Genomic DNA, 20,524 nt, shown 5'->3' with positions numbered 1-20,524 from the left:
GACCCCTTCACATTGTCTGTGTTCCTTGGACCCACATTTTCCAGTTCTCCTGTGCCATAAGAAACACAGGAATAAAGCAGCCCTGGCTGTGCCGCAAGCTCCTCCACAAGGAGCAACTCTGCAGTTTGCTCCTGCAGAAAGCAGCGGCCCCACTGACTGCAAGAAAAAGGATCGCGGAGCTGCTGATGCAGGGGCACGACTGGGAGTCCAGCCCACTGGAGGGGTACAGCAAAACAGCGAAACAGAGAGAGAATAGAAAGGAGGCATGAAAAGGACCAGAGGAAAGGAAAAAACAAAAAACAACAGCAGAAAAGACAGGGTGAGTTTGGATCACACTAAAAAAATAATGATAATAACAGTAAACCCACTCTGTGCCTGCCCATCTCAGTCTGAAGTATGCTGCATAATTTTTACTGCCAGCTTGCCCTCACAGTTAAAGAGCAATCTTTCTCCTCAGCTCTTCTTGCATCAATCCCATGCACTCACGGGTGCGCACCACGTACACAGAGCACATGGACCTGAAGGTCTGCATCAATACAGAACAGGCTGGAGGGATTCCAACACGCGGAGCATTTCCTGCACTTCAGACATCTGCCTGCCAGCACATAAGATTTTCGGAGATCGTCAGAAAAGACGACTTGTTTGCATCCCAGAAACAAATGGCTGTGAGCAGGCTGCTGTGGCGCGTTCACTCCTCAAAAGCCACCTGAACACTGCTGTGTGGTCTTCCTGCGTGCCTTTCGTTTAGCAGGGCTGCAATCATCACAGCCTCCTTACAGCTGCAGGTCTTTCTTCTGCACAGATGAGGTTAATGTGTTCAGGGTGTTTCACTGCCGTCCTCCAGGTTATGTATAAAGCTTAAGTGTGCAGCACAGGAAAAACATGCAAATGTACAAATTAGTGATTTCTGATTTATGAGTCCAGAGATTTTTTTTTAGTCGTTCAGTTATCATGAGTTTCTTTCAAGTTTTATAAAAGGGTTCCCATACAAAAAATCACAATCTGTTTGTCATCTTCTTGAACTGTAAAATGCTTTCCACAAGGGGATCACATCCAAACCCTCTCTCCAGCTGCACTGAGGGTGGTGCATCGCATTTCCAGAGCATAGTAGTTCTGCTGCATCTTATTATAGCAGCCAAGCTGAGAGAGCTCGCTGAGCTTGAGCTCGTCTGCAAGGATCCATGGCAACCTCTGCTTTTAAACACAATGGTCAAAACAGAGAACTTAAAATTGTCAAAGAAATTATTTTTTAACGCTTTTTCACAGTACTATGCCAACAGGTAGGTGAACCACAGCAGAGTCAAAATAAAGGACGATTAGATCCTGTGATAATTTTGTCTGTGTTCCTTTTCTGACGGGACAGTTTTCCAGGGGGTGTGACTGGGAGTGTGTGAAAAAGGAGCCCTAGGTCAGCACCAGGTTGCCTAACATTGACACCAGAGCTATCATTAAGGCTGCTATATACACAGCCCCCCAGAGCTGTAAGAGTAACATCATACTTGGGACTTCCAGTACAAATCTTGTTATAAAGTCACGCGTCTTCTTGCTCATAATACCTTCTACATCTGTATATAGCAGATTATCTAATCAGTCAAATTTACCTAAGGGTACAACCATTAACTGTAAAACTACATCACTTCGAATGCAGTTTGAGTGAAACTACAATAGATTCCAGAAGTATAATTTATAAGAGCATAGAGATGACCATTTTTCTCCAAAATACATAGAGGCTGTGCTGAGTGTATATATTTACTGATATATTTCAGCTGAAGAACTGTAGGAGGTACAGCCAAACCTGAACTTCCACAGAAACCAGTACAAGTTGTCACACTAACAGAAGTTGAACCAAACTGCAACATGTGCCCAAATGCCGGTGAGAGAGTTTTTCCTGCCTCTTACCACACACAGCCTCTCCCATACAAACACAGCTCTTCTGGAGCTCATATATATATATGCATATATGCATATGTATATATGCACACACACACATATACACTCCTATGTATATATGTTTGTATGTATATATACACACATATGCATGCATATACATATGCATATACACACACACACACAAGATCATACAATAAAAATATGCTTTTTTTTTGCCAGCTTACTTGTATTAACACAGGAAATTTTCTGATGCATCTCTTTCCAACAGTGACGCTCAGGTGCAGGGATTCTTACCAGCCTTTGAAAGGCAGAATGACTGAACCGCCTTTTTCCTTTTTGTTGCAAAACAATTTACAGAAGATCAAAGCTCTTCAAGACCACTCCCTGGTGTACATGTTAAATAGGTTCAAGCGGTCCATTTTTTTTGGCATAGGTCCTGATCCTGTGACATGTTAAACGCGGACGAAACACTGCAACAACGTGTTACTCCCCTGCAACCAGCAGAGCTCCCTGCAGGCACAAACTCCTGCATGGGCCTTCATGTCCTTACTGGCAGCGGCCACAAGGTTATAGCTACACATACGTGGCTGCCCCTCTTTCACTGGATAAATGGCGAGGAGAGATCTGCAAGCTGTGGGTTAAACTAGCCAGCATATTTGAGAGAGAGTTATAGATGCACATTTATTTCACAGCTTTCTATGAAAATGCAAGTTGAAAAGTGGTATTCAGTAGCATTATGGCTGGCAAGGTTTCAGTCAGATTTCTGTTATAAAGTGGATCTTCCCTATGCTTTCTTAAAGTGCTCAAAAAAAGGACTTCCAATCCAAAGTTTTGCATACCCAGTGGAAAAAATAATTTTATGGACAAGTGGCACAACCCAGAGGGAAAAGATATTTAGAAGCTTGGAGAATACAGAAAACGTACATTTTCTAAAAACTCTTTTATTGCTCTGAGCACTAGAACTGAAAAATTACATGTACAATGAAAACTCTAAAGGTCAGAAGCCTTTTACAGTTCTTCCAACCCAACAAAGGTTTTGTAACGGCAGAGACCAAATAATACTGCACTAACTTAAATGATCCCAAATGATTTCATTGCTCTGCATCATAAAGGTTTCAGCCAAAAAGCTCCTTCAAAGCTGGTTTATTGAGAAGATCTTGGCAAAGTCTAGCAACTTAATACTTTTGAAAAAGAGAGCTGCACATTTTGGAAGTTACTCAGTGCTGAGCTAGTACTACCTTTCTGACACCATCCCGGTCAGGCGCCCGCTGGCAGCCACTGCCAAAGAGCGAAGAGGAAGAGCGGTGACGCCAGCCTCCTGCATCTGAAGCACTTTGCCTGGGGAGATTACTGTGCGCAAAGTCCTGCTATTATTTTACTTGTAGCAGCTGTGCTGGCTAAGAGGTGCTGGGGCAGGAGTATACCACAGTATCACAGAGGAAGAGGGAAAGCAAAGTCATAGCAGAAAAAGAAGACAGAAACACATTAGGAAAAAAATAAAAGGCACAGACCTAAAGAACAAACAGCAAATGAAGGGGCAGGACAAGCATGCAGTATGTGAGAGTGCTGTACTGGAGCGTAAGGCAAGTCTCTGCACCTTAAGTAGGTGGAATTTGAGGCGTATATGTGATTAGCTAAGTGGATTTATAAAATCTCTGTTTTCTTACTCCTTCAGAAGGAAATGGGAGGTATCTACTGGATCAGAAAAAAACTAAAATAAGCCATGAGTTTCTGGCTTTGGATACGCTTACACAGTAAATGAAGGTATGCTTAAAATCTAAGCTATACTTTCAGTATAATCTACCTAACTGCAGTATCACTACAAGGAGACTTCAGTGCAGGCTAAAACCACAAATATATATCCACGGTCTCAGAGAATCATATAAAAATTCAGGTTGGAAGGGATCTCATCTAGTCCAACCTCCTGCTCAAGGGTCTCTATCACTTCACAGTGAAAACCCTGCCATCACATTTTTACTACCATCATACCCACAAGCTAAACCAAAGCTCATAAGGGTTCACTGACACTCCCTATGGTCACATCTCTTACTGCTGTAGGACACAGCCACAGTGCACCACGCACACGCACATCCAGAGGCTGGTTTCATGCTCAGCAGAGTTTCTCCACCACACCTAAATGCTGTTCCCAGGGTGGATCATGTAGCCTGGATGTCCATTTTCAATATTGCCACTCTTGCCTGCAGTGTCCCACACACCATCCTGAACACCAAGCCACAGGCTAGGCTTCAGCATCACTGCACTGCGCACAGTCTGCAGGAACAGGTCTTCATCGCTGCTTCGCTCAGGTAAATGCTTCTTCTCAAGCCGATAGCAGAGAGAAGCCCTTTTCATGACTGCATCCTCACTAGTAACTCCCTGCAAGAATGTGATGTGAAATACCACCTCGCTTTACCAAGGAGAATCTCAGCCCAAAAGCATCGATTAGCTAATGCTCCTATGCAGCACTTGGAGTTTGGGAACTTCTCAGCAGAAAACACAGACATTACCGAGACACAGCTACGAAGAGAGCAAGCCTGGGGGCATGGGAAAGAGAGGAGGAAGTCCTCACCATTTCAGTACAGCCACTTTATTTAAACTAACGAGGTCATTAGCAAAACACCTCTCGCTCAGTTCACGCGAAAGGAGAGTTTATGTACCCCCTGAAAAAACCCAGGCTGCACGTCTCTGGATCAATGACTCGCATTACTACAGGCTCTGCTGTGGAAAAGCTAAATCCGCGCCAAAGGTTCAGGGCCCATCTCCAACATACTTGCAGAGGCCCTGTAAGGAAAACCCTTCCGCGAGGCCCCCAGGCGACACGCACTGCGGCAAAGCTGCTGCGCCTGCGCCCCGTCAGGCATCCTCTCCTGCCCTGTCCCTGCCCGCAGGCAAGAACAACACAGCAGCTGTCCTGCCACCGAGTATCAAAAATGCAAGGAAGTTGACAAAAAAAGGGAAAAAGCCAACATTCAGCAACTGAATTCCTGCTCCGGCACAACACCTGGCCCTTGTGCGTGGGGGCAACTTCTGCTCCCAGCCAGGTGACCAGATGCAGGAGTTGCATAGCCAGGCGTGCTGCTCCACACCTAACCCAATAAAGCCTCCCAGGCCCAGGACTGCTTCAGCAAAGATACATATGCATACACACACACACATTAATACCCCCATTTTGGCTGTCCGGATAGCTAACTAACATTTCCAGGGCCAGGCAACACTGCCCCATGGGTCAGGTCCAAACCCCAGGCCTCAAGCTGTACCTTCTCTCTTGAACCTAGAGGTATCTGTGGCTCTATTCCTTGTACATCTAGGCTGCAACACATTTGGATGTTTCTTTCTCACTGACTAAGCATATTAATGCCTTCCACTAACTGATAAAATTGCATCCACATATGAGGCACCTCCAGCCTTGAGACTGCAAACACGAAGAAAACTGTTCCTTGCCCTCTTTCACAGGCTCATCATAAATGACCTGTGCCATCAGCCAGAGCTGCTAAAGCACATGCTGCCCCAAGACCTGGAGCACATCTGTGGGGGGGGGAAAGGAGAAACACACAAGAAAAACAGCAAATAAGCCTCAGCAGAAGAAGTGGGCTTTGCATTAAGCAAAAACTACACAAGTGTAGCAACAACAACAACAAAAATAACCAACAAGCAAATGAAGTGCCACACGAGAACCAGTGAGTCCCGCTCCAGTACAAAGGTGCATTTCTCTACTTTTGCATGACAACATTCTAAGAGTATCTTTTTCCTTTTTGCCACCAGAGGCACAAAACCACTTGCAGACAGACCTAAAGTCTTTGAAATGTAAACAACTACAACAAAAATATACACTTCTGAAATATAAACACTTTGAAAAGTTCCAGTTACACTTAAGAGTAAATCCAAGGCTTTAAACAGAAGAGCTTGTCCAACTGTTTAAGAATCAATCTCCTGAACTAGTATATATATGACATTCACAGATTTTTTTTTAAGAGTTTTAATCAAAGTACTACAAATACTGAATACAAGGAAATCTATTTCCCCATTCAGATTTTTCATCTATTCTCATTCGTTCTCACGCTTATCTCCAACTCCTACAAATATCCAACTCTGCCTAATATAAGCCTATCACACTGGGAATCCTCCTCAGGAAACACTGACTACCAAATATACAGCATCCTCAAATACTCCCTATAAATTTCATATGAAGGATAAGAAAGTTGTCTTGCAGAAGAACAGTTAGAGAATAACATAACATGCAACTTTTCTGACAACAGTCTTGGCTCAGTGCCCCTTACCTATGTGCCCTCATTCCCCCACATGTATAACAGGCACAACTACATTTCTCTATTTCACACAGCTTGCATAAAGTGGTTGATCAAACCTCATCAAGTGCTTTAAAACTTAAAAGCACTAGAGAAGTTTAGCTGTTTCGTATTCTGCTTACAAAACATAATATGGGTACTTCATACTCTTAAGTCAAGCAAACAGTGATTGCTTGACATTACATAAGGATTTCGAGTGCCAGACACTGCAAGTACAATATTTAATAAAAAATACTTCTAAATGCCTAACCGCTACACTGTTTGCAGTCTCCGGTATTATTACAATGCAAATGAGTAACAGACTTCTTGTCATTGCAAATGGACTGACTGCATCATTTAAAGTCAAGAGGGCAAAACCAAGCAGAAAAATTTGCTAATTTTACTGAAGAACTTCTTTACTCATTACTGGGTACCAGTAATAAAGTCTAGTCTCTGATAGATTTCCCCCAAATACTTGATTTAGAACAATGTTTGAAGGTTTCATTATCAAAACAATGAATGCATGTACATACACGCTTTTCAGGACTTTTCCTGGAGCACTTATCTTAAGAAAAGATGAATAAGTAATCCACCATGTTTCTTTAAACTGCTTTCACTTCATATAGTACTTACAAAAGTAAATTGCAGAATAACTTGGAAGGCAGGGGCAGACACATTCATAATTATTAAAATATTTTCCCTGAAGATCTACTAAAATGTAACATAATGCTAATAAAAAGCTGAAACAAGTTCAAACTTAAAGACAGTCTTTAATATCAAGAAATGAAGCCTTACTGTCTCTTTAGGGCATTCTCCTTACTCCATATTTTTAAAATAATTTTTCCTATACAACCTTAACACATGCACATTCTTACCATAAAACTCAAGCTCTGTGTATAGAATATATGCCTGTGCATTTGGCACAAAGACTACAATCTTTATATACAGCCATATAAAAAAAAAAGACAAAAAACCCAGCAAGTGAACAAGACCACACATGATTACAAATGTTCCACCACTTAATTGTGTTACCTGAAAAAGTACTTCTTTTTTTCCATAAACTAAATACAAAACACGACACAGACTGGGGAACACAAGGAACAAGATGGTACCGGCCGTTATGACGGCGATTAGTGCGAGCACATCAGGGAATTAACCGCTCTTGAGTTTCTTGTCAGCATCATTGCAAAGGGGAGCTTCAGGAGAAACGTGAAAGACGAACACGGAGAATTATGAGTATTCACAGATACCTCCTCCCAAATCACAGGAGAAAACAAAACACTATTTATTTGAAAATGTAACCCTATGGCAATGGAAACAAGAACCACAGATTTGCCAGAAGTCAAACAACTGGTACTGAAATAGAAAAATAAACTGGTTTGGGCATCAGCTGTGAAGCTCTCCAAAATGAAATTCAGCAGCTTGTTTGATGCAATACAGAATGGGAAGCTACAGACATATGAAGAAATACACTATGGATAGGCCAGACCTGAGATGTTATGGAGAAGGAATTGGTATTTATTCAAATGAAGTCTGCTACTAAAATTCTCATTTCAGAATATGCTGAAACTTCATACAGGAAGTTATTTGCTATCAGACATTTATCCTGTAAAGTCAAATACTACATGTGAGGTCTCACCCTCCTGAATGTATAATCTAAAACCACTTTCAGTTGTTTGGCTTTGAAACAAAGCTGCGGTAACTGTTTAGCCAACACAACAGGGTCACTGACACCAGAAGGTGCATATGGAACTTGCAGAATTTTCTAAGCCCTTTATGTTCGGTGTGCGTTCACTCAACTCTTTGTAACTACAGACTGGTTTTCACTTACAGCAAAATAAACATAACAAAAACAAGGACAACCTGAGACAAGCTATAGGATGTCACTTCAGAAGACAGAGAAAGTAAGAATATACCATCTTTAAAAGATTTTTTGAAGCGCTCCTCCTGCACATTCATAGCCTCACGCAACAACTATTCAGTTGTACAGAGTATTTTAGGACCAGAACTGGTGTCAGAGCAGTGGATAACAGACTTGGACAAGATGAAAGGAAAAGGCTGCCGCAGCAGTGGTAAAAGGTTGCCAACCCACAGACGTAAGCCCTAGTGTTACAAATGGAAAGGAAAAGGTGGATTTTAGAAATACCAAGAAGAATCAGCAAACGGGATCTCAAGAGACTCTGAAACAGAGTGGTGGTAAGCAGGAGCTGCCTGAGGCATCCAGAGTGCCAGGAAGATGGCATCGCTGACGGGGCAGGAGAAATAACAAGCTGCTAAGGAGGAGTTCCTGTGAATTAGGTTGCTGCTTCGAGTTGGTGGCTTTGAGTGTGGTCAAAAGATTAAGAGACAGTGATTATCTCAGCTTTGCATTTCCCCAATCTTCAACACTAAAGAAAAGATGGCTTATCAGAGTGAATCACTGAGTCTTTAATGGATATTTAGAGAAAGTCAATTACAAAAAAACAATCAAACAAAATGCATACACATGAACACAAATTTCCCCAGTGCCTGCTCACTTAGTTCACTGCAAGGACACTGCAAAGATAATATTAAGCCTAGAGACTTACTTCATCCTCCATCTATTTTTTCCCTTCCACCAAGCTGTGTATCCACCCTATGCTGACATGTAAATAATGCATCGCAGGGGAATAGCGCAAGCTGCACATGATCAGGCGAAGGAAGGATAACTGCTGTCAATCACTGCTGACCTGGAAGGAGAGTGAACCAGAGCCTTCGAAAAAGCCTCTACTTTGCTTTTGAACACAGCCTTGCTTGAGTGTAAGAGAGCATATTTGTAAGAAAAGAAATTCCCTAACACCGAAAAATAAATCACACAGTGCACATTCAGATTTTCTTTTATATATTCAGATAACACTCCCCACACATTTATGGTCCCTTATGACCACTTTGAGGCAGGCAAAATATACCGTGAGACCCAGCTTGTGAGGGGAGCCAAGAATTCGGCTCTATAAAACTGCAGAGACAAACTGAACAAGCCGTAACCACTTCCCTGCCTTCCACCTCCTCCAAATAAAAACCCACTGCACCGTCCTTATTCTGAATACCTTCATGCTGTACTGAGAAGGGACATGAGCACCTTCCTGCCAACCAAAAAGAGACTTTACAATCTGCAATTTCTAAGAACAGACCTGCTTAGCTCTCTGCTGCTCCAGCCAGACTATTACTAGTACTTGCTATGGTGTTTTACATCTAGTTGAAGTTATCTCTACATTGCTCCAGACTTCACTGCAAGAGCGTGCTCCCAGAGTTGCCTTATGCCATTTCAAACCAGCAGGCAAGCTAGACAGCTCATCTCTCCCTCCTAACAATAGCATTTTCTCTTTGGCTTGGCACTTAATATATCACACATATGATATTGATCCATGTTACTACAGCTTAATCACTGAAATTCAGCCTCTTCTTGATCAACCCTGCTCCATTCTTCAATATCATGAAGTAACACCTCACAATTACTTGAATCAAAGCAAAAATTAAGTATTTAAATGCTCTGGAAGACATTGTTTCTTGAAGCAGAAAAGGAAAGGGATGGTTGGGACCACAACAAATTAAAACTGGCATCATGTTTTGTAGATGTCTTCAGCTTTTTAGGAATTCCTGCATTTCCAAGGACACACGCATCATGGGCTTTTTTCCTGAATGAACTACATTACTGTCAGTAACTCATCCACAGTGATTCTGTAACCATAAGACCATGAAATGAATCCTTCATATTTACATATTCAGAAACAAGGCCAGATGTGTGTTTAGCTACGCATCCCAGTTGCTCCATTACAGTCAGAGAAACCCAATGACCTGAATCCATCTGCTATTTCCCAGAAACTGCTCAGCCAGACAAGTCCATGCAGCAGGCTGCCCTAACTGACTTGCAGACACGGCTGAGTCTCTCCCAAAGCATCCTCCATGCTGCCCTCACTGGCTGCTTCTCCACAGTAAAAAATGTTTTCATTTTTGTAACCATCCCTGCTGTCAAAGGTATCAACAGCATCTAGGGGAGTATTGCACAAAAACTACTCTACGGATGTGGCTGTCTACTTCCAAAAATTCCAGAGTCATTAGTGGTCTTCTGAGAGCTGCAGGACTATATTAGTTCTCATTGCAAATGGCCCCAAAATTACCCTTCTACCCTGAAACGTAACACGGGAGACAACCACACAGAGTCTATCTCTTCCTCCTCTTCAAGTCACCCATCAAGCAAGAGAGTGCATCTTGTCCTGCGTTTTAATGGATGATATGGTTTGGACACAGTACCACAAGACAACTGAAGCCCTAGCGGCCACTGGAAAGGGGCAGTTCCCCTCCTGTCACCCCACACTCCCAGCTGCACACTCCTACCACCTCCCTCGCACCACCTCTGGCACTTCTCTTAGCATCTTGGTGAGCTGATTCAACCCATTAAATCAATCAGAAACTAACACAGAGGAAGGAGGAGAGAGCAAGTATTTTCCTGCCAGTTCAGCAAACCAAACTATCTGGCCTTCTGTGAACTCAGTGCTAGAGGTGGTGCAGGTACAGCACGGCTGATGGTGGGTGGAGAGCATCCTTTCTAGCAGCACAGACTTGTTAGATCAACTAAAGTATTTCAAAGGTCTGAACCCCTGGTCAGTCAGCCTTGACAGCATAACAGGTGATGCTAAAATACAGCATTGAGGAGGAAAAAACATGAGCAAAAAAAGGGAAATTTGGACAGAACCAAGAGACTTGAGTATTTTCCCAAGTGTCCAGAAGGCAGTCTGCAGCAGTCCCAAGAGGTGCTACAGAAATTTCCCAGAATGAGGTGTAGCAAGCGAGATGACAGAGATGCCATGATGCCTATTTCCAGAGTCTCACGTATTTTGCCAATACACATGGGTATAATAAGGACACCTTTCATCAGCAAAAATAACCCCAGAGCCACGCTACATGCAGAATGGCAACAGAACTGCTAATAAACACACTGGCACGAAAACATTTCCAGACGGGCACCAGGCATCGGGCATCGTGGGCACCATGAGCACCCAGCCAGCTTAGCTTAAGAGCAGAAAGGGAAGGTCCAAGAAGCAGAATGCAAACGTTTCAAGCTGTGTGGCAGCTGATATCCTTGCTCCTCCAAGACACAGCACCATGCAGCATTTCATAGCCACAAGTGGCAGGATTTTGAGACTTTCACATTCCAACTAAAATCCTAGTGACTACCATTTTATGAGATCTGCTGAAGCCTCATCACAAGATAAGAAGCAAATTAACAAACTCCACAGTACAAGGACATTATTTCATCACATTGTTACTGCGAATGACTGTGGAGCCTAGTTCCTGCTTTCCCCTTCCTAAAATCCTTAATATCTTTCTCCTTTAAACCACTCAAGAAAGGTGGTTTCAAGCTCTAAAAGTCAAACAGGAGTGGCAATTTCATACAGGATTGCTCAACCAAAAGCGTACCATGACATCTTGTGTAAGAGGACCTCCACCCAACTTTGTAGACATCATCTCATTTATATTCTCGGACGAGCATATCAGGCTTTAGTCAAAATCTGAATCTATCCTGAACAAACAAAAAAACCCATAAATTAGATACTAACTCTGAAATGCCATCAGCGCTTCGGACAGTCACACTTTGAATGTTTTTATGGAGAAATCAGGAGGAGGCAGAAGAGGCAGCCAGGAACTCTAACATACCCACATATTGTCACAAAACACACAACTGAAAATGACAAACAATAACAGAGGTGCTTTTTTTTTTTTTTTTTTGAAATGCATAGTCTTAAACAGATACCAATAAAAGTAAAGGCTACTCAGTCTCAGTCAGAACTGAAATGCAATCTCATTACAGAATCTCAGGTTTCAAAAGTCATGCCATTAACATTTCAAATATCACTTGCTCTAGATATTCAATTCATGAAATTCACCTCAATAAACAATAGCTTGAGCATTCTCAGTTCAACCTTTACTTCAAAAATGGATTATATAAAGGTTACATTATACAGTCCATTCTGCTTTCTACTAGATAATTAGACTAAGCATGATGCCACTGAAAATCAAAAGCTCCATTGCATCTAAAGTTATAAATCAGTTTATTAGTACAACCAAACATCTCTCAAGTATTTTGAAACAATAGACAGCCAGTGATCTGAGAATAACACTCCCAAGAAAAATGCTGAAAACCGTAATAATCAAAATACAAATTTCATTATTCTTCATGGACAAGTAATGATGTATTTTATCACAGAAAAATAAAATCCTTGATAATATTTAGCCAGCAAGTATCAGTAAGCAATCATTTAAAACTTAGCAGTTCAATATAATAATACTGTAAATTTGAGAAAATTATTTAGAGGCATCACTGTCAGCCAAAAGCATCCAAAATGTGAATCCAAAACATTTTTTTTTTTATCTTAATTATGACCTGCATCACCTGTAGGCAGGCAGTTTCTTGCTGAGAATTGACACTAATCCCTGGCCTTAAATCCAAGCATTTCTATATTCACTATATCAGCTTAGCTAAATTTTTCTTCTTCTTGGAGAAGAGCATCTGGACACAAGTGACAAACTGCTTGAGCAAATGAGGAAATACGGGAAATTATTTTTTCTGGGGAATAAGAAGGGAAGAAAAAGAAGAAAAAACATTAAGCTCAGAGGAGAATTTTCAAGGAACCTGTTCTGTCACATGCTTCTCTTCAGCACAGCAATGACTTCAAGTACAGAGAAATCAGTGGACAATTACTTTTCAAATGTGCTTGCTATGATATTATGAATGAGGAAATGTAACACAATAATAATTAAAACAAAAGTAAAATTACCATGCACAGATTTAAGTGTGTTATTCCTCAAGATATTAACAACTCCCACAGGGAGAGCTGGGAGTGGCTTACAGAAACAAAACCTAAGTGAAAGGATTATGATTTAAAATTCAGATCGAGAGGCTGATTAATTAAAGGGTAAATAAACAGAACTCTGACCAAAAACTGCAGTGGAACATGTACAGGTCCTGGCTTTTAGAAAACCTGATGAGTGTATGAATTCTGTGGAAACTGGAAACTGAACATGAGAAGGCGGCATTTTTCTGGGCTTTAACTTCAGCAGCTTTTGTACCTTGTGACTGATAATTCTACTGCACAAACCAGTGCTACATCTGCTCTTCCCCGTTCATCTGCCTGTGCACTCAGCATGTCTCTTTCTTTTATCACAGAATGGAAGATGAACCTGCAGACCTTTTAAAAATCTTTGGTAACCTACACCAAACATGCATTAAAAAAAAAAAAAAAAAAGGAGGGGGAGAGATGAAGACAGGGAGGGGGGAGAGAGAGAGAGAGAGAGAGAGAAAGAAAATACAAACCCACAGGTTTTAACTTCAATTTATGCTCTTTAACTAGTGTGTCAAAAGAAAGCATACATTAAAAAAAAGACTATTACTGTCCACCTTCCATAAATTGGTTTTTGAACATATTTCCACCACAGGATAAACTTTTTCTTAGATCTATATGCACAAATTCTGAGCATTTATTAGTCAAGTATAAAGCATTAGCAGCTACCTGATCGCATTTTGTTGATGAGCAATTCAGGAATATGCAGCCCCATTTTATCAAGATGACAAATGGCTAGAGTCTTCATTTGGACTTTACTAAATCTCATACTTGTGTAGCTGCACAATTTTTTTCTGGTACAGGGTCAAAAAGACCGCTTTTGCAAGAATTTTATTTTGGTGACTGTCTCCATAATTTGAGGGTATGCTGTCAAACAACTACATAGTAGCTATATTTGTCTTACTCGTTCACCTATCATTGTTTAACAGCTAAGCTGGAGTATTTTTTCTGTAAAGAAAAATATGCAAGTACCAATAAAACAGTCCTGATTTCTAAAGCCTATACACATATTTAAGGGCTAAATTCTGCCCTCTAGTGTACCTGCGGCTCGGAGTACCTTGGGAACCTTCCACGCTCTTCATAGAGCAGCAAACCATGCATCACGCTGGCAGGAGAGAGGGGACAAATCACTGCCTGCCAGCAACTCCTCCCCCTCTGCTCAGCCCTGGTGAGGCCACATCTGGAGTGCTGGGTCCAGTTCTGGGCTTCCCAGTACAAGAGGGATGTGGCACTACTGGAGCAAGTCCAGCGAAGGGCTACAAAGATGATTAGGGGACTGGAGCATCTCTCTTATGAGGAAAGGCTGAGAGAGATGGGACTGTTTAGCCTGGAGAAGAGAAGGCTGAGAGGAGATCTTATCAATGTGTACAAGTATCTGAAGGGAGGGTGTCGAGAGGATGGGACCAGACTCTTTTCAGTGGTGCCCAGCGACAGGACGCGAGGCAACGGGCACAAACTGAAACACAGATGCTTCCATCTGAACATGAGGAAAAGCTTTTTCACTGTGAGGGTGACAGAGCACTGGAACAGGTTGCCCAGGGAGGCTGTGGAGTCTCCTTCTCTGGAGATATTCAAAACGCGCCTGGATGCAATCCTGTGCAAGGTGCTCTAGGTGACACTGCTTGAGCCGGGGGGTTGGACTAGATGATCTCCAGAGGCCCCTTCCAACCTCAACCATTCTGTGATATCTCGAATTTGCCTCACTCCATCTCCAGAGCACACCTGCTAGTCAAGCACACACCTTGCCATCAGCACAACTCACTATAATCTAGGTAAGAGGATTAGCAAACACGAGTGTAGATGAGAAAACACCCTGCCCTGAACTTGCTTCAGTACTGCCTAGCCAACACAGGTAGTCTGTCCCTCATCTAACTCACCTTCAGGGCCATACAGCAAATATTATGACAGTATTTCCATAACAGAATAAGCCAAAGGTGCAAAGGAAATATACTCTCATCTTTCCTCCCTGGGGGATCTCTGCTACCTCCCTCTTTAAAACCAGCTACACCTGCGATCCAGGAGTAATTTCTGTGTTGTCTATGTAGCACAGCATTAGTATTTGGCAAAATAGTTAGGGTCTCTGCACCAAAAGTAAAGTAGAATGAATCAGTTTTCAGAAGGACTTGTATCCAAGTGTTGTATTTGAACATTTAGGGCAAGATTTTCAAAACAAGTCAGCTCTCACCTAGTACTCCAGTGGTATATACCCATTTGAAATAGGATGCTCTACTAACGGTCCCAGCCACATCTATGGGACATTGAAATGGGAAAGATCTTCTGAGTTCTACATAAGTTCTGCACCTTCTTAACACTAACCGCTGGATACTGAACCGTCATACTAAAACACTTACTGACATTTGCTCAAATTTTCATTTCTGAGGATTGGTTAGTTTTATTCTATTTGCATGTACAGCGATCAGATTTTATCCTCTCCTTGATTAAGCTAGTAGCTGTAAAAGGCTGCATACACTTCAATATACTCTTTTCAAATCACTTACAACTTAGACATTTAATTGTTATATATGATATCGGTAAAAATTGTAACATTAATGACTACTTATGCAAGGAACTTTCTCAAGAAAAAATTTCCTGGATCAGTATTACCCTATTTTATGTCTTCTCGAGACTGTTTGTGGAATAGCAGTCAATTACCAAGCAGAAAGAAGGTATTTCAGACACATGTAGGGTTGGTAAGGCTCATTCTGCTGAATCCTTTCTGAGTGACAAACTGGAGTCTTGTCACCTCATTAATGAGCAGACAAGAATGGCTCGGGATTCCTCGGATGCCCTGTTTTATGGTTGGCATGAAATAAAGCAGCTTGGGAAATTATAAATATACACATGCAGACCATTCCTCAGTAAGAGGAACCATGAAGGAAACCAGCTGTGCTATTAGACATTTTCTAAAATGTATGGATAAGTGTTCCCATTCCATTCCCTTTGTTTTTCCCCTTCACTGGCATTGTAATCTCTTTGAGGCAGACACCTCCGGAGAGTTTCTGAAAGTCTTTACAGAAAGACTGGATCCTTTGTACTTTTTCCACAAGATGAATCAAAAGTGGTTGACCACCTTTTCCCCTCCCTGCCAAAAAGTTTACTTTTTTGTTATGTTTTAAATAACATAAGCCTTAAAAAGCGCCTTTTGTTTCTTGTCTGCCTGAAAAGTACCTCTTCAAGAAAAAAAAAATCCTCAGCAAACCCCTAGGATGTGTCCAAAGGGGGACTTCACTGAAGTCATTGTACAACGCAAATCAGATGTGGCAATATCAACCATGTAACGTGTATTGTCCTACTTTTTAGCTAAGTGAATCATATGATTCCAATCATCCAGCGTACAGGACACAAACTTGCATTTCACTGACAACCGAATTATGAGTAAACCAAAGTGAACTGGGTGAGTGTAAAACAGTCAAAATCCATGCCATCCCATGAAACGGAGTATGTATTTTGGACAACCCATCCTTAGTGTTAGAGGCAGAAGGGGGCAAAAAAGGACAGGGCTAACGAAAACATTTGTTTACAGTATTAGATTTTGCTCTGAAACATAAAGAGCCATTCACCTTCTAAAATAAGAACTTCTTTTAAAAGTAAAAATGAGGATGTGCTAATCAAATGCTATTTTGTACAATTAAATCATAAGAATACCAGTTTCCACAAGAATCTCTCCTGTCCCTTAATTAGACTTCTAACCCAAATTCTCTGCAGCCATTATATTTTTCTCAAAACCATCTTACAAAATCTCTCTTATTTAGTCAAAGAAAGGCATTAGGAGTTAACTGAGGTGTATATTTTCTTCACTGAAATTTTTTTTCGGAGAATTTTTTTTCCTATTGTCCGAGATCTGGCCTTTCCTGGCCATTTGTCAAGCCAACATGACCTGCCAGGCATACCACAGGATTTCACAGAGATCCACAGAGCAGCAATCACCAGGTCACAGTTCAGCACCGCGCAGATTTGTACCGAGTGACGTGTTTACACAAAGATGCTGAGGATGTGAACCATGCAATGCCAGAGCTACGTGCCTTGCTGACGCTTCAAGCACTGATTTCTGCCCTTCTCAGAACTGAGTTCTTCTGGGGTGGGGGAGAGGGGAGAAAGAAAAGAGCAGCCTGATAGCAAAGAAAAAAGGAGGGAGGGGGCCTGACACTGAACCTTGCAACTGCCCCCGCTGAACCTGAGGCCAGAGGACAACAGAGAAGCTCATCAGGGTGCTCCTGCTGAGCACGCGGACACTCGCGTGAGTCTGCAGGCACCATAGCAGGAGAGCCCCTGTCCCCTGTACCATGCTTATCAACCACTCTTTTTAAGCAAAGGGATTTTCTGCAGGATGAACAGAGGGGGCAAAGTTCAGGGGGACCTGAGCCGTTCCCTGGCATTTGACTTTCTGCAGTAGAGGTACTTTTCCGCAACTCAGAATTTCCTCTACCTGTTCCCACCATTCACTCAACAGCAAAAGAGTCGGAAAAAGAAGGGGTTTCAGAGAGAAAGACTAGTAGAAAAGGGGCAGGGAGAAGAATATTAGTGATCAGTGACACTGAAGAGGCAGAGAAGAGGGAAAAAAAGTAGAGAGACAAAGTGGAGGGCCAGGAAGAAATGACAACAAAAAAGCTATAAAGAGCAGAGAAACTTAAAAGAGAATGGAAGGGAAAGAGCAAGGCAGTACCGACACTAGTAAGATTTTCAAACATAATTCACTACCAAGGAAGCAGCTTGAAAAGACAGCTGAAATTTCTAGTACAGATAAGGCCTAACAGGAAAAGAAAACCCACATTAGAAAGACTCAAGAACATAAAACTAACATTTCCCTGGCAGAATGGATATTACTAGTTTCCCTGGCAGAATGAGCTAAAAAAAAGTGGGGGTTGGGGGGAGAACTGGGGAGCCCTAAGACCAAGAAGAACAAGAACTTTCAGGGCAAGACCAAGGCTAATATTTAGGGCAGCTGTAGCCTGGCTGGGTGAATGTTAAGATCATCTGTGGTTCATATTTTAAGGGCGAACACAGAACACCACACACTGCTATTGGCATTTTTCACCACAAAAGCCAAGTACTGAATGAGAAAAGAACCTGATAGCAGTGACAACATCTGGAGACATAGCCTCAATCTTAATATTACCCCCCGAGTCAACATTATCTCTGTGTCGCATTCCCAAAATATTCTCGTAGCTACCTCTAGAGGTGAGATGACACATGTTATGAATTAATGAGACTTATTTTCTGTAAGAATTCCCTCATTTCCCAAGCACAGAAGCCAAAAGCAAGCTGAATGCATTACTGTCCAGTTTCCAGCACAAACTGGATCCTGTACAGTCACTGACTGGTAGGTTTAAAAAACAGACTGCTTATCTATATGGTAAATAAATGCCTTGTTTTGGGCGTCAACATCTGAAGAGTTCATGTGCAATAATTGTTATTTAAATGTTGTTTTGGCAATAAATACATTATTTTGTTACTAATCACACATCAACTACATTTCCCTTTAAACCAGTACCAGAGAAACACAGAAATGCAAGAATGTAGGACCAGGTCTGAAAGCTTGCTACCCTTTTCTAGGAATATTAGCCAGCCTAATAAAGAATGCTAACTTTACCTACGTATCTTTTCTGACTTGTATCTACAGCCCATCATACACGTAACATTTCTACCAGAGAGTCACAAAGTTAAAACAGTCTCAGACTGAGTCCTAACCTGGCAACACTAGAATTTGGGAACAGTCTGTTGCAATCTTTCTTTTGAATTTTAAGAAAATGATTTTGGCAAAAATAAATGCCCAAACTGGAAAGCAGTATTAAAGGGTTCATAATTTTTGCCACCTTTTTGCCTGTCTCTCCTCACTTGCTTCGTCTCCCTGATCTTAGTCTCCCCTCGTCTAGCACTCCCCCTCTCGTCTGTCACTTGGGGGCCAGGATGGAAAGAGAATCGCTGTAAGGCATTTCTCCTGCTCTTCATGTCAAGAGCCTGCAGCTAGACTACCGCCTGCTCAAGGTGTGCAAACACGCTGAACACTAACAAATTTTCTCACACCAGAGAGATGATCATAAAGGACAGACAGCTACATGGCAACTCCCTGAAGCTGTTCTGAAGAAAATACCTCACGGGCATTTAAAAAACCCTACGCTGTATCAGCAAGAACTCCATACAGAATACTGTCAAAATATTCTGAAGTCTGCAAAAAGGCATTTTGCTCTTGGGACAACGAACAGACTGCCTTCGTACCAGCAACCCACTGCAGGCGTCCCACGAGCCTCCCCGTCACACCGGACACCTGGCGCCGCACGAGGCAGAGGCTATCGAGGGTCCCGGCCGGCACAGCTCGTGCACCGGCCGGCACAGCTCGTGCACCTGCAGGCACACGAACCACGCAGCCCAGGGGCAGAAAGCCTGTTCCCCCCTTGCAATCCTCTTCCTTCCTCAAAAGATTAGATATTAGAGGACAAGTTGCTTCTGCTGGGAGTCCATATGTTTTGCTATATTGGTGTTTTATATATCCTTACATTAAGTTTAAAAAAAAAATGCAATGAAGAAAACTATAACTATTTTGTTTTAAGCCAAAAAGGCATTCTTACAGTGCTTTGTTATAAGCTCTGCCACCCTGAACAGATTTACATCTCTGTTCCTGTCTAGGAATACTTCTGCACTCTTTATTCACAGGGAGAGTTTATCTACCCTGGGAAAAAAAAATCTTTCTACTTTTACATTTAATAGCGTATTTATTACAGCAGTACAAAGCAGTAAAGTGCCATTACACCTGTTTAAGACAGAGAGCAAACAAGCTTGCGCACCTTTAAGCACATAAGTAAATCTGTGTGTGTTTGAACAGGTCTGGAGCGCTCAGGCTGAAGGACAAGATGCTAACGAGTTTGCACCGAGTATGCTGGGGTAGAATATCACGCCAGTGCCTGTCAGTAAACCCACACAGTGCCATATGAAGATTATTTAGCTTCGGGAAGCCTGTCACGGTCTGAAGCTGTCAGCAGGTCCAGGAACATACGGGACCATGCCATCGGGCAACCAGCAGCACGGTCCCGTACGCTGGGGACCATACTCAGGAGGTGCCGCATTAAGCCACAGCAAAGCCATGACCTAACTCCAAAGTTGCAAGGCACGCCGGGCAGCCAGCGCTCCCACGGCGGGGAAACCCGGCCGGGCCGGGCCAGGTGCGGGCTCGCCGGCAAGCGTGGGACACACCTGATCTCCAGCGCGGGGCTCAGGCGCCGCAGGGAGGCGGCCCCGCAGCGCCTGCTCCGAAGGCTCCCGCGCGCAGGGGCCGCGGCAAGCACGCCGCGCAGGGGCGCGCGCGGGCACTCACTGTGGGGGTCGCTCTTCTCGCGGACGCCGTCCACCCGGCCGTCGGGGTTGATGCGCAGGAAGAAGCCGCCGTTCTTGCAGTAGAGCCGCTTGGGGTCCTTGAAGTGCCCGGGCGGGAAGGCGCCGCTGCCGCCGTCGTCGGGCAGCGCCGGCAGCGTGGTGATGCTCCCCGCCGCCGCCGCCGCC

At 42.8% G+C, this 20,524-nt stretch overlaps 1 protein-coding gene across 1 annotated transcript in view; it reads right to left on the bottom strand.

Moving 5' to 3' along the window:
• FGF2 (fibroblast growth factor 2) overlaps window positions 1–20,524 on the bottom strand; it is a 36,366-nt gene that overhangs the window by 12,501 nt on the left and 3,341 nt on the right. The window contains exon 2 of the mRNA XM_026081430.1: window positions 20,340–20,523. Within this exon, the coding sequence (XP_025937215.1) occupies window positions 20,340–20,523 (184 nt within the window). The remainder of the gene's footprint in view (window positions 1–20,339; window position 20,524) is intronic.

The sequence above is a fragment of the Apteryx rowi genome, unplaced genomic scaffold, assembly GCF_003343035.1.
Source record: "Apteryx rowi isolate R43461 unplaced genomic scaffold, aptRow1 scaffold_55, whole genome shotgun sequence".
Lineage (NCBI taxonomy): Eukaryota > Metazoa > Chordata > Aves > Apterygiformes > Apterygidae > Apteryx > Apteryx rowi.
This window is presented reverse-complemented; position numbering and strand designations above follow the sequence as displayed.